The sequence below is a fragment of the Schistocerca cancellata genome, chromosome 7 (genome assembly GCF_023864275.1).
Source record: "Schistocerca cancellata isolate TAMUIC-IGC-003103 chromosome 7, iqSchCanc2.1, whole genome shotgun sequence".
NCBI lineage: Eukaryota > Metazoa > Arthropoda > Insecta > Orthoptera > Acrididae > Schistocerca > Schistocerca cancellata.
The window spans coordinates 333226850-333239406 of NC_064632.1; the positions used below are offsets into that span (position 1 = coordinate 333226850).

Genomic DNA, 12557 nt, shown 5'->3' on the forward strand with positions numbered 1-12557 from the left:
TGCTTTGCACACACATACAAAAACTCAAAAAGTTTTTTTAGGCATTCACAAATGTTCGATATGTGCCCCTTTAGTGATTCGGCAGACATCAAGCCGATAATCAAGTTCCTCCCACACTCGGCGCAGCATGTCCCCATCGATGAGTTCGAAAGCATCGCTGATGCGAGCTCGCAGTTATGGCACGTTTCTTGGTAGAGGAGGTTTAAACACTGAATCTTTCACATAACCCCACAGAAAGAAATCGCATGGGGTGAAGTCGGGAGAGCGTGGAGGCCATGACACGAACTGCTGATCATGATCTCCACCACGACCGATCCATCGGTTTTCCAATCTCCTGTTTAAGAAATGCCGAACATCGTGATGGAAGTGCGATGGAGCACCATCCTGTTGAAAGATGAAGTCGGCGCTGTCGGTCTCCAGTTCTGGCATGAGCCAATTTTCCGCGGGCTACGCGTGAAACTTGCCCGCACGTGTTAACCGTTTCTTCGCACACTGCAGGCCGACCCGTTGATTTCCCCTTACAGAGGCATCCAGAAGCTTTAAACTGCGCATACAGTCACCGAATGGAGCTAGCAGTTGGTGGATCTTTGTTGAACTTCGTCCTGAAGTGTCGTTGCACTGTTATGACTGACTGATGTGAGTGCATTTCAAGCACGACATACGCTTTCTCGGCTCCTGTCACCATTTTGTCTCACTGCGCTCTTGAGCGCTCTGGAGGCAGAAACCTGAAGTGCGGCTTCGGCCGAACAAAACTTTATGAGTTTTTCTACGTATCTGTAGTGTGTCGTGACCATATGTCAATGAATGGAGCTACAGTGAATTTACGAAATCGCTTCAATCATTTGTAATAGCCCTGTATATATATATATATATATATATATATATATATATATATATATATATATATATATATGGTTATAATAGAAGGAAACATTCCACGTAGGAAAAATATACCTAAAAACAAAGATGATGTGACTTACCAAATGAAAGTGCTGGCAGGTCGACAGACACACAAATGAACACAAACATACACACAAAATTCAAGCTTTAGCAACAAACTGTTGCCTCATCAGGAAAGAGGGAAGGAGAGGGAAAGACGAAAGGATGTGGGTTTTAAGGGAGAGGGTAAGGAGTCATTCCAATCCCGGGAGCGGAAAACTTACCTTAGGGGGAAAAAAGGACAGGTATACACTCGCGCACACACACACACACACATCCATCCACACATACACATACACAGACACAAGCAGACATTTGTAAAGGCAAAGACTCTTTGCCTTTACAAATGTCTGCTTGTGTCTGTGTATATGCGGATGTGTGTGTGTGTGTGTGTGTGTGTGTGTGTGTGTGTGTGTGTACCTGTCCTTTTTTCCCCCTAAGGTAAGTCTTTCCGCTCCCGGGATTGGAATGACTCCTTACCCTCTCCCTTAAAACCCATATCCTTTTGTCTTTCCTTCTCCTTCCCTCTTTCCAGACGAGGCAACCGTTGGTTGCGAAAGCTAGGATTTTGTGTGTATGTTTGTGTTTGTTTGTGTGTCTATCGACCTGCCAGCGCTTTTGTTTGGAAAGTCTCATCATCTTTCTTTTTAATTATATTTTTCCCACGTGGAATGTTTCCCTCTATTATATATATATATATATAAAAAGAAAGATGATGAGACTTACCAAACAAAAGCGCTGGCAGGTCGATAGACACACAAACAAACACAAACATACACACAAAATTCTAGCTTTCGCAACCAACGGTTGCCTCATCAGGAAAGAGGGAAGGAGAAGGAAAGACAAAAGGATATGGGTTTTAAGGGAGATGGTAAGGAGTCATTCCAATCCCAGGAGCGGAAAACTTACCTTAGGGGGAAAAAAGGACAGGTATACACTCGCGCGCGCACACACACACACACACACACACACACACACACACACACACACACACACACATCCATCCACATATACACAGACACAAGCAGACATTTGTAAAGGCAAAGAGTCTTTGCCTTTAAAAATGTCTGCTTGTGTCTGTGTATGTGTATGTGTGGATGGATGTGTGTGTGTGTGTGTGTGTGTGTGTATACCTGTCCTTTTTTCCCCCTAAGGTAAGTCTTTCCGCTCCCGGGATTGGAATGACTCCTTACCCTCTCCCTTAAAACCCATATCCTTTTGTCTTTCCTTCTCCTTCCCTCTTTCCAGACGAGGCAACCGTTGGTTGCGAAAGCTAGAATTTTGTGTGTATGTTTGTGTTTGTTTGTGTGTCTATCGACCTGCCAGCGCTTTTGTTTGGTAAGTCTCATCATCTTTCTTTTTAAATATATTTTTCCCACGTGGAATGTTTCCCTCTATTTTATATATATATATGGTTATAATAGAAGGAAACATTCCATGAAGGAAAAATATACATTAAAACAAAGATGATGTGACTTACCAAATGAAAGTGCTGGCAGGTCGACAGACACACAAACGAACACAAACATACACACAAAATTCAAGCTTTCGCAACAAACTGTTGCCTCATCAGGAAAGAGGGAAGGAGAGGGAAAGACGAAAAGATGTGGGTTTTAAGGGAGAGGGTAAGGAGTCATTCCAGTCCCGGGAGCGGAAAGACTTACCTTATGGGGAAAAAAGGACGGGTATACACTCGCGCGCACACACACACACACACACACACACACACACACACACACACACACACACACATATATCCATCCACACATATACAGACACAAGCAGACATGCTTGTGTCTGTATATGTGTGGATGGATATGTGTGTGTGTGTGTGTGTGTGTGTGTGTGTGTGTGTGTGTGTGTGCGAGTGTATACCCGTCCTTTTTTCCCCATAAGGTAAGTCTTTCCGCTCCCGGGACTGGAATGACTCCTTACCCTCTCCCTTAAAACCCACATCCTTTCGTCTTTCCCTCTTCTCCCAACAGTTTGTTGCGAAAGCTTGAATTTTGTGTGTATGTTTGTGTTCGTTTGTGTGTCTGTTGACCTGCCAGCACTTTCATTTGGTAAGTCACATCATCTTTGTTTTTAGATATATTTTTCCTTCGTGGAATGTTTCCTTCTATTATATATATATATATATATATATATATATATATATATAAAATTGTGAACTTGGTACTCTGTGTTATGTTGTGTATCATACCTAATAGTGTTAAGAAGATTAGCTGTGTTGCTTTATTCCTTCATTGAAATTTTAAGCCTTGAAATGTGTGTTTTATTCAATTGTGATTTAAAAGTTTGGTAGCCATTTTCTCTAACTATAATTAGTTTTAGGCTTTTGGTTTCAGGCGAGAATTGTAGAAGAGAATGTTGTGGGCAAAATTTTGTTTCATTCCTCTAATATTACCCAGTCTGAAGATATTTAGTTTACCGCAAATGTCTGTAAAGCCACAAATATGACCCCAAAGCTCAATAAAAATAGTCACTTCTCTGAAATGGCTAGAGATAAAAAATTTTAAAACCTATATTGAATTAGTTACTTACTATATTTTAACATATACAGAAATCATTGAAATCAAAAATTTTCAAGCAACCTGTAATTTTTTTAAATCATTTCATATGGATTGACCTGATGTGTGATTGTGTAGATCAACGCTCATGATGTGGGTGTGAGTAAGCGATTGTCGTTTTGTGTCTTTCCTCCTCAGTATGGGATAACAGTTTGTCATTTTCTCCTTATTCATTTCTTCTCTCTCGCGCGCGCACACACCACTGAAAGATCTAAGTCAAAACAAGACCCAGGAGTAGCTGGAGTAGGTGACATTCTATTAGAACTACATCAGAGAGCCAGCTGTGATGAAACAGCAATTTGATATCAAGTTGTAGGAGACAGGTGGAATACCTTCAGACTTTAATGAGAACGAAATAATTAGAGTTCCAAAGAAATTAGTTGCTGACAGGTGTGAAAATTACCAAACTATCAGTATGTAAGTCATGGATGTGAAATACTAACATGATTTCCTTACAGAAAAATGGAAAAACTGGTAGAAGCCGACTTCAGGGAACATCAGTTCAGTTTTTAGAGAAATGTAGGAACATGTGAGACAGTACTGACCCTACAACATATCTTAGGAGAGAGGTTAAAGAAAGACTGGGCATGTGAGTGAGACAGGGTTGTAGCCTTTCCACGATGTTATTCATTCTGTACATTGAGCAAGATTAAAGGAAATGAAAGAAAAAAAGAAGAAATAAAAACTTTGAGGTTTCCAATGACATTGTAATTCTGTCAGTCAGAAAAGGACTTGGAAGAGTAGCCAAATGGAATGGGTGGTGTCTTGAAAGGGAACATTAACAAAAGCAAAACAAGGATAGACGAACTTAGTCGAATTATATCAGGGAATGCTAAGGGAATCAGATTAGGAAACTACACACTTAAAGTAGTATATTAGTTTTGCTATTTGGGCAGCAAAATAACTGGTGATGGTTGAAGTAGAGGATATGAAATGCAGACTGGCAATGGCAAAAATAGCTTTTCTGAAGAAGACAAATTTATTAACACTAAATACGGACTTAATGTTAGGAAGTCTTTTTTATGAAGGTATTTGTCTGAAGTGTAGCCATGTATGGAAATGAAACATGGATCATTAACAGTTTAGACAAGAAGAGAATAGAAGCTTATGAAATCCCGTACTACAGAAGAGTGCTGAAGATTAGATGGATAGATCACATAACTAATGAAGAGGTACTGAATAGCATTGTGGAACAAGAAATTTGTGGCACAACTAGACTAAAAGGGTAGATCAGTTGATAGGACATACTGAGTGACCAGGGGATCACCAGTTCAGTATTGGAGGAAGTATGGGGGGTAAAAATCGTAGAGGGAGACCAAGAGATGGATAAGTTAGCAGATTTAGAAGGGTGTAGGTTGCAGTACTTACTTGGAGATGAAGAGGCTTGCACAGGATAGAGTAGCATAGAGAGCCGTGTTAGACCAGTCTTTGGACTGAAGACGACTACAACAACAAGAAGAGTAAGATAAGCTTAAATTATTGTTGTGGTCTTCAGTCCTGAGACTGGTTTGATGCTGCTCTCCATGCTGCTCTATCCTGTGCAAGCATCTTCATCTCCCAGTACCTACTGCAACCTACATCCTTCTGAATCTGCTTAGTGTATTCATCTCTTGGTCTCCCTCTAAGATTTTTACCCTCCATGCTGCCCACCAATACTAAATCGGTGAGCCTAAATTAAGGGACACAAAAATGGATCAACTGTCATAAAATATTTTAATGTATTTACAGATGTCTTGTGTAATGCATGTAATTTAAATGATGTAATTGTTTATTAAGCTTAGATAAAGTAATACCTGTACTGAAAATGAGATAGTTGATTATAAGCTTAGAAAAAAAAAGTTTTACCTATACACAACAACACAAAGATCTGTGCACGTAACACACAGAAATAAGAATTCAAAGATGCACAAATAATGTAATAATACAAATACACCTCTGTATGCATAAATTTATAAAACGAATATTAGATACATCTTGTATGCTGCCTGAATGTGACAGGCCTGATGCTTTGCTGAGCATCAGAGATAGGCCAGCTAGGTGGTGGCATGATCTCTAATACAAATCTGTGTACTTTCCTATTTTTTATTTCTCCTCTTTAAATGCAAGAATCTAGTTATTTTAGAAATTTTTTCCAAGTTTATAATGTCTTAACCTCTTCTCTATTTTCCAAAATTCCTGTCTTCTATACATAAATTGTCAATATTAAGATTTGCCATATCTTAATTATTTTAAAGTCTATAAATATGTAAAGTTGCAACATTGTTAAATCTTATTAAAAATAAGAAATATCAAATAAGTTTCACATTCTGTACATGTACAGTTTTATATTGTGAAAACTGTACCTGTCTTAGTATCAATGTGACAGGTCATTTGCAAATGGCAGCAAATAAAATAAAAAATCTCTCTCTCTCTCTCTCTCTCTCTCTCTCTCTCTCTCTCTCTCTCTGTGTGTGTGTGTGTGTGTGTGTGTGTGTGTGTGTGTGTGTGTGTGTGTGTGTGAGTGATTGATTTTGGTATCATTTGTTGCAGGCTGGAAAATGTGAAGCTTGGAAAGCCTATTCAGAGTTACAGAAGGGAACTGAAGAGCTTAATGCACAAAATAATCTACTGGCAAGTGAAACAAATGAGCTTTCAAAAAAAATTTCTGAATTGAGTTCAAAACTGGCTCTGACAGTTGAGGAATGCAATATGTCCAATGAAAAAATGGAGGTAAGGCATGTTGATTCTAATACTTTACATTTTATAGCAGGCGTGGATTATAATTTCATGATAAGTTTACAGTGTAACTGTAAAAAAAGAGATTATTTCATGAGGAAATACATTTGTCTAGTGTACAGTTGCTTTTTTATGGGAAGGAAGAAACTTGCTTTATTTATATAGCATGTCATCATGATTATTGTATTTTGTTACCTTTTTATTAATAGTGTAGATTTAAAAAACTTCTGGCAGATTAAAACTGTGTGCCCGACCGAGACTCGAACTCGGGACCTTTGCCTTTCGCGGGCAAGTGCTCTACCATCTGAGCTACCGAAGCACGACTCACACCCGGTCTCACAGCTTCACTTCTGCCAATATCTCGTCTCCTACCTTCCAAACTTTACAGAAGCTCTCCTGCGAACCTTGCAGAACTAGCACTCCTGAAAGAAAGGATATTGCGGAGACATGGCTTAGCCACAGCCTGGGGGATGTTTCCAGAATGAGATTTTCACTCTGCAGTGGAGTGTGCGCTGATATGAAACTTCCTGGCAGATTAAAACTGTGTGCCCGACCGAGACTCGAACTCGGGACCTTTGCCTTTCGCGGGCAAGTGCTCTACCATCTGAGCTACCGAAGCACAACTCACGCCCGGTCTCACAGCTTCACTTCTGCCAGTATCTCGTCTCCTACCTTCCAAACTTTGCAGAAGCTCTCCTGCGAACCTTGCAGAACTTTCGCAGGAGAGCTTCTGTAAAGTTTTGAAGGTAGGAGACGAGATACTGGCAGAAGTGAAGCTGTGAGACCGGGCGTGAGTCGTGCTTCGGTAGCTCAGATGGTAGAGCACTTGCCCGCGAAAGGCAAAGGTCCCGAGTTCGAGTCTCGGTCGGGCACACAGTTTTAATCTGCCAGGAAGTTTCATATCAGCGCACACTCCACTGCAGAGTGAAAATCTCATTCTGGAGTGTAGATTTAGATGTAATCCATGACAAGTTATGGATGAAAGAAAAAAGGAAAGGAAATGACAAACTGTACTGCTGAAGTTGTTAGATAGCAGTAGAAAACAATATGAAAAGGAAATAACTCTGAGTGCAAACGGGAATTATATCTGAAGCATCGAGTTAGAATTATGGGTTTTTTGTTGGTAGCCATGCTGATTGTAATTCTCCAAACACCTAGTGCATTAACATACAAAGCAGAAAGTAAGTACAGTAATAATGGTATGTAACATTCCTGGCAATTCCTGGTTGATCACTTGACACTGTAGTTCTCTTCTCTGTCTGCCATCTCTGAAGTGTTATCCTGGAATCCATTTTTGTCTTGCTCTAATGCCATGTTGTCCGCAGCTCGTGGTCTTGCGGTAGCGTTCTCGCTTCCCACGCACGGGGTCCAGGGTTTGATTCCCGGCGGGGTCAGAGTTTTTGCTACCTCGAGATGACTGGGTGTCGTCGTGGTGTCGGCGTCCATTCGCATGATGGTTGGAGGAAGGCAATGGCAAACCACCTCCACTAGGACCTTCCCAAGTACAGCGGTGCGGGTCTCTTGCATCGTCCCCTACGCTCCTCAGAGTATGGGACATCATATCATCAATGCCATATTGGGAGCATATCGAATAACTTGTCATTCACCTTCAATGCTGTGTTGCCCCCTGTCTTAAAGATGCCACTTCTTCTGAATTGGTTTTCATGCCTTTTGACAGTGTAATCTGCCGACTGTCTTTGGTATTTTAGCAGTAAACAGTGATTCAAATGTACCTAATTTTTGGATAAGGCATAAATTCCAGAGATTATGAATCAACAGAATGCCGACAAATGTAATACTGATAGTTATAACATCATAAACAAAACTGTATAATTATTTGGTTAATGTTGATTAGTTTGTCAGATTTGCTACTGAAATTTAGACACTGTGATTCTCAAATGAAGTACTCCAGTTGCCAGCCTGTTTAAGAACAGCAGTTATGAAATTGACTGTGTTCGATTGAAACTGAACTTACCTAACAGTTAATGAAATATGCGTGGGCAACATTCGTAATTACACTTGTGGGAGCTTAGTTGAATTTGTGCAAGATTTTTGGCAGTTCATTGCTATTTCACCGAATACTTTAGAATTATCTGAAACTTGAACTGATTTAATAATTGTAGCATGTGATGCATTAATGATTGAGATTATGTGACTTCACAATGCGCACTGTCATATTTTGCTAACCACTTCTTTCTAGTGATTAAAATTCATTACCAGTAAATATAACACAAAGAGCATGACAGTTAAATAAGGCAATTCGAGAATACAAAAGTTAAGACACAAAATCAGTAAGTACGTACAATTGAATAAAACTTTTGAATCGGAATATAAATTTTACTTCATTTTGCCAGAATGAATAATTTAGTTACTTAACGAACTTTCTTTTCTAAAAGATGATTGGATATAGTTACAATAAAAAACTGATGTAATACTTTCAGTGAACTAGTAAAATTGATCTTTTCATGAAGAATAATAAGTTCCACTTCCCGGCACATTAAAAGACTTTTAAAGTCTCTTTCTCTTTTATTGATATGACACTTGGTTATTATAGGAAAAGGATCCTACTTTTGGTAATAACAACACAGGAAAATCATTCACACAGGACAAGGATTAAAATTTCACATAGACAATATTGTTCGATAAAATGATACTGTGACAGTGGCAAGTCTTTTACATTTCTAAGCGTCTGAAATGTCACAATCTTAGGTTGAGGTGGAGATGCTTTTGGTTGACATACTGGTTTTGTGGCAACAGTTATTAAGGAAAAGCTCTTTTTCCAGTCATGGTACAAATTTTAATATGTACCACATTTTACAGATTACGAGACACTTCTTTCATTGAAAAATTGCCTCCAGACGTCAGGCATGTCTTGAACTAAAAATTAATATAAAAATGTCCAGTGAAATTCCCACCAGTTTTAAAAAGTCCATATATTTGAAGCTGCAGGAAATCTCTCTTTATCTGGCAGCATTGGATTCAGCTGGCAGCAGCAGAACACTGATGTAATGAACATGAGTTGTGGGGATTAACAAGCTTGCTAACACTGTCTCCCTCCCATATGATATCACAAGCCCAGAACATTGTTTAGTGTATGATACAGCACTGCCACCTATGGTGCCACTGAACTTCAACTCAAAGTGATTTGTGTGATTGGTAACAGTACAATATTTTTGTTAGTAGATAGTTTCATAATGGGGGGAAAATAAGATATTCATATTCTACAGGGTATAAATTGAAAGTAATGGCATCTGCAGAACAACATGGAAACAGAGAAGCTGAGCGGCATTTTGGCCCTCCACCAACAAAAAAAGCCATTCACTATTGGTGGGCCAGTAAAGGAGAACTGAAAAAATGAAAGACTAAATGTGCAAAATGCCCAGAACTACATGATGATGTATTGAAATGGATTCAAGGACACCGTCAAAATGGCACTGGGGTTAATACAAAAATGATTCAAATACACACTTGTATCCTAGCACTACAGTGGAATTTAAGACATTAGGTATGGGGTTGGTTGGTGCTACAGGTTTATGAAATGCCATGGACTTAGCTTGCGAACCAAAACAAAGTACCTCAGAAAATGCCACAAGAGTACGAGGAGCGAATATCTTTCCATCTCTGTATTATTAAACATTTAAAGAAAACCATTGTGGAACAAAGCCAAATAGTGAATATGGGTGAAACTCCTCTGACATTTGGTGTGCTGAGTAACAGAACTGTTGCCATGAAAGGTACTGAAATTGTAACTATAAAAACAAATGGACATGAAAAAATGCACTACACTGTTGTCATTTCATGTTGTGCTGATGGCCCTAAATTTAATCCAGTGATGATTTTGAAGTGCAAAACAATAAGGTTGGATAGGCTGGTACAAAATTATGGATTAACAGAGTGTGGGGAAAAAGGAAGGGTACTGTATTGAAGAAGAGTTCTCTTCGTGTACTATATCAGGTTAGTCATTTATAAAATTCTGTGAAAGAGAAATTGAGGCAGGGAAATACAGAGCTTGCTGTTATCCTGGGAGGACTTTATTCACAATTGCAACCTTTTGGTGTCTCAATAAGTAAACCATTTAAAGTGTGTGTGAGAGAGTAATGGAACAATGGATGATGGATGAAACCCAATATGAATTCACGCCAAAGAGAGCTTTAAAATGAACTAAAATTAAACAAGTGTATCTGAGGATAAAACAGTCATGGTCTAGAGTGAGAGAAGACATTATTGTTAAATCTTTCAAAAAGTGCGGCATAAGGTATGCTTTCGATAGCAATGAAGACCACCATATCTCTGAAGAGGACTAAAATGATAATGAAGAAGAAGAAGAAGAAATTTTTAAGATCGGTTCAGTTTTATAAACCATCACAGTCTAATAATAAAAATGGTAAAAATGCGATTTAAAAACAAAATTCTTAAAATTAAGGTGCGTCTTAGTCAGTAGCGCTTACCTGTAAAATATGGTAAGGGGTAGTCAAAAAGTTTCATTCAAAGACTGTACTGTCCTGAATCAGCATTTCAGCCATGCTAAATCGCTGTGAGTGTTGAGGCAGTCATCCCACCGACGTACCAATGTGAAGATACAAGTTTGGTAAAATACCATGACCTGCTGTGTGATAAAGTCCATAACTGCCTGCTGCTCATCATCATCTGACAGGAACTGTTGATCCTTCAAGGCTTTTTGTAAGGGACCAAAGCCATGATAATTGCATTGTGAGAGATCAAGACTACAGAGTGGGTGCTCAAATGTCTCCAGCTTGAGTTGATATAATTTACGCGGTAAAACGTGTGATATGGGGTCGTACGTTCTCATGAAGCACCAGCGTCCTTTGGTGTATCATTCCATAATGGTAGCTTTCGACATACTCCATACACATAATTCTGCCTCCTATGGCTGTCTACCAGTGTGTATTCTTCAGCAGCCAAGAAAAGAACAGCAGCATGTTGATCCCGTTTGGACGCATTTGGTAATAATGTAGCCATAGTTCATGTTGCCGCATTCATATTGGAAAGACACGAATGTCACATAATCCCTTACCTACATGTTGATGTTGTGTCATAGTTGTGCTACGTTGCATATACACTGCAACAGTGCCCTCAAACATAAACTTCTTGATCGTCTCTTGTACCTGGCCACACAGTCTCTTGTTTTCATATTCCTCTTGGAACCACTCCTTGATTAAACATTTTACAGTGATGCACACAACTGTATGCCCGTCATGTCCACAATGCCTTGCTATACAATTTTGTCACCACACCATCTACATACTTGCGCGTGCACTCTCACAGGCACTTCACATCCAGCCTCTTTCACTGTTAATTTCTGTATCCTAACTAGTTATCTCGTGTACCACAAATCCTAATACCATTCACACTCTATCTTTGCTTCTATACAATACAAAGTCCTTTGTGTAGTGAGTGTGTCTTACAGCATTTACAAAATTATTTTCAGTAGTTGACAAGGAAATTGTCACAGTATTACATTTAATTAGTACTGATCAGAAAATGTTGCAAGTATGTCCATTTATGATTAAAGAATGACATTGAAAATGCATAAACAAATATTTTGTCAAGTGTGGATTACTATTTTTAAGTGTTACAACAGTTCCACTAGGCAATTTCATGTTATACATACAGTATACCTTCCAGTACACTGCCAACAACCCATGGTTGACAAATTTGTTGAGATTTTTATGGCACATACTTGATCACCAGTGTGAAACTTTGACCACATCCTATTTTGGTGAAGGATCAATGATGATGTGATTTTTAACTGATGTCCATGAAGTAGTTTAGCAGATGACTTTGCAGTTACTGAAATTGGGGTTGTGCAATAAGTTATCAACATTTGCTGCAGCCCATCTTGCTTGTTTTCTCATTCCTATTTGAAGCAATGTAAAATGGAACTGTAGCCAGTTGCTCCAATCCATTCCTGCCACAGAAATCTGAGAATTCCGTATATAAAATTGTTCCATTGCGCGAAACTGGTCTTGAGGAGTTATTCTATGGCAAAGATTTTTTTGGAGTGCCTTTATTGTGGCTTTGTAGATGTCCTCATGTCAAATATATATGAGAACTGTGTATGCCCATACGCATGAACCAGCATACTTTCCAGATTGGTCATACATAATTATTGTGGGTCATTCCCCACGGTTCTGATGCTTGAGACTAGTTCTGAAAATCTTTTTTGGGATTCGATTTTATCATTTGCCAAGGTTTACAGTATAATGCCATTTCTTCAATTTCTTGCTCATTTTTTGACACCAGCAATATTGTCTTCCTATTCGTTTCACTCTGATGATGTCCAATTATCCACAAGGAAATGTCTTCAAAGTT

The 12557-nt window shown here is 39.0% G+C and overlaps 1 protein-coding gene across 4 annotated transcripts in view; it reads left to right on the top strand.

Annotated features, from left to right (window-relative positions):
• LOC126092462 (protein Spindly-like) overlaps positions 1-12557 on the top strand; it is a 148017-nt gene that overhangs the window by 75101 nt on the left and 60359 nt on the right. For all 4 annotated transcript variants that reach the window (XM_049908065.1, XM_049908066.1, XM_049908067.1 and 1 more), the window contains one exon: positions 6039-6218. In XM_049908065.1, the coding sequence (XP_049764022.1) occupies positions 6039-6218 (180 nt within the window). The remainder of the gene's footprint in view (positions 1-6038; positions 6219-12557) is intronic.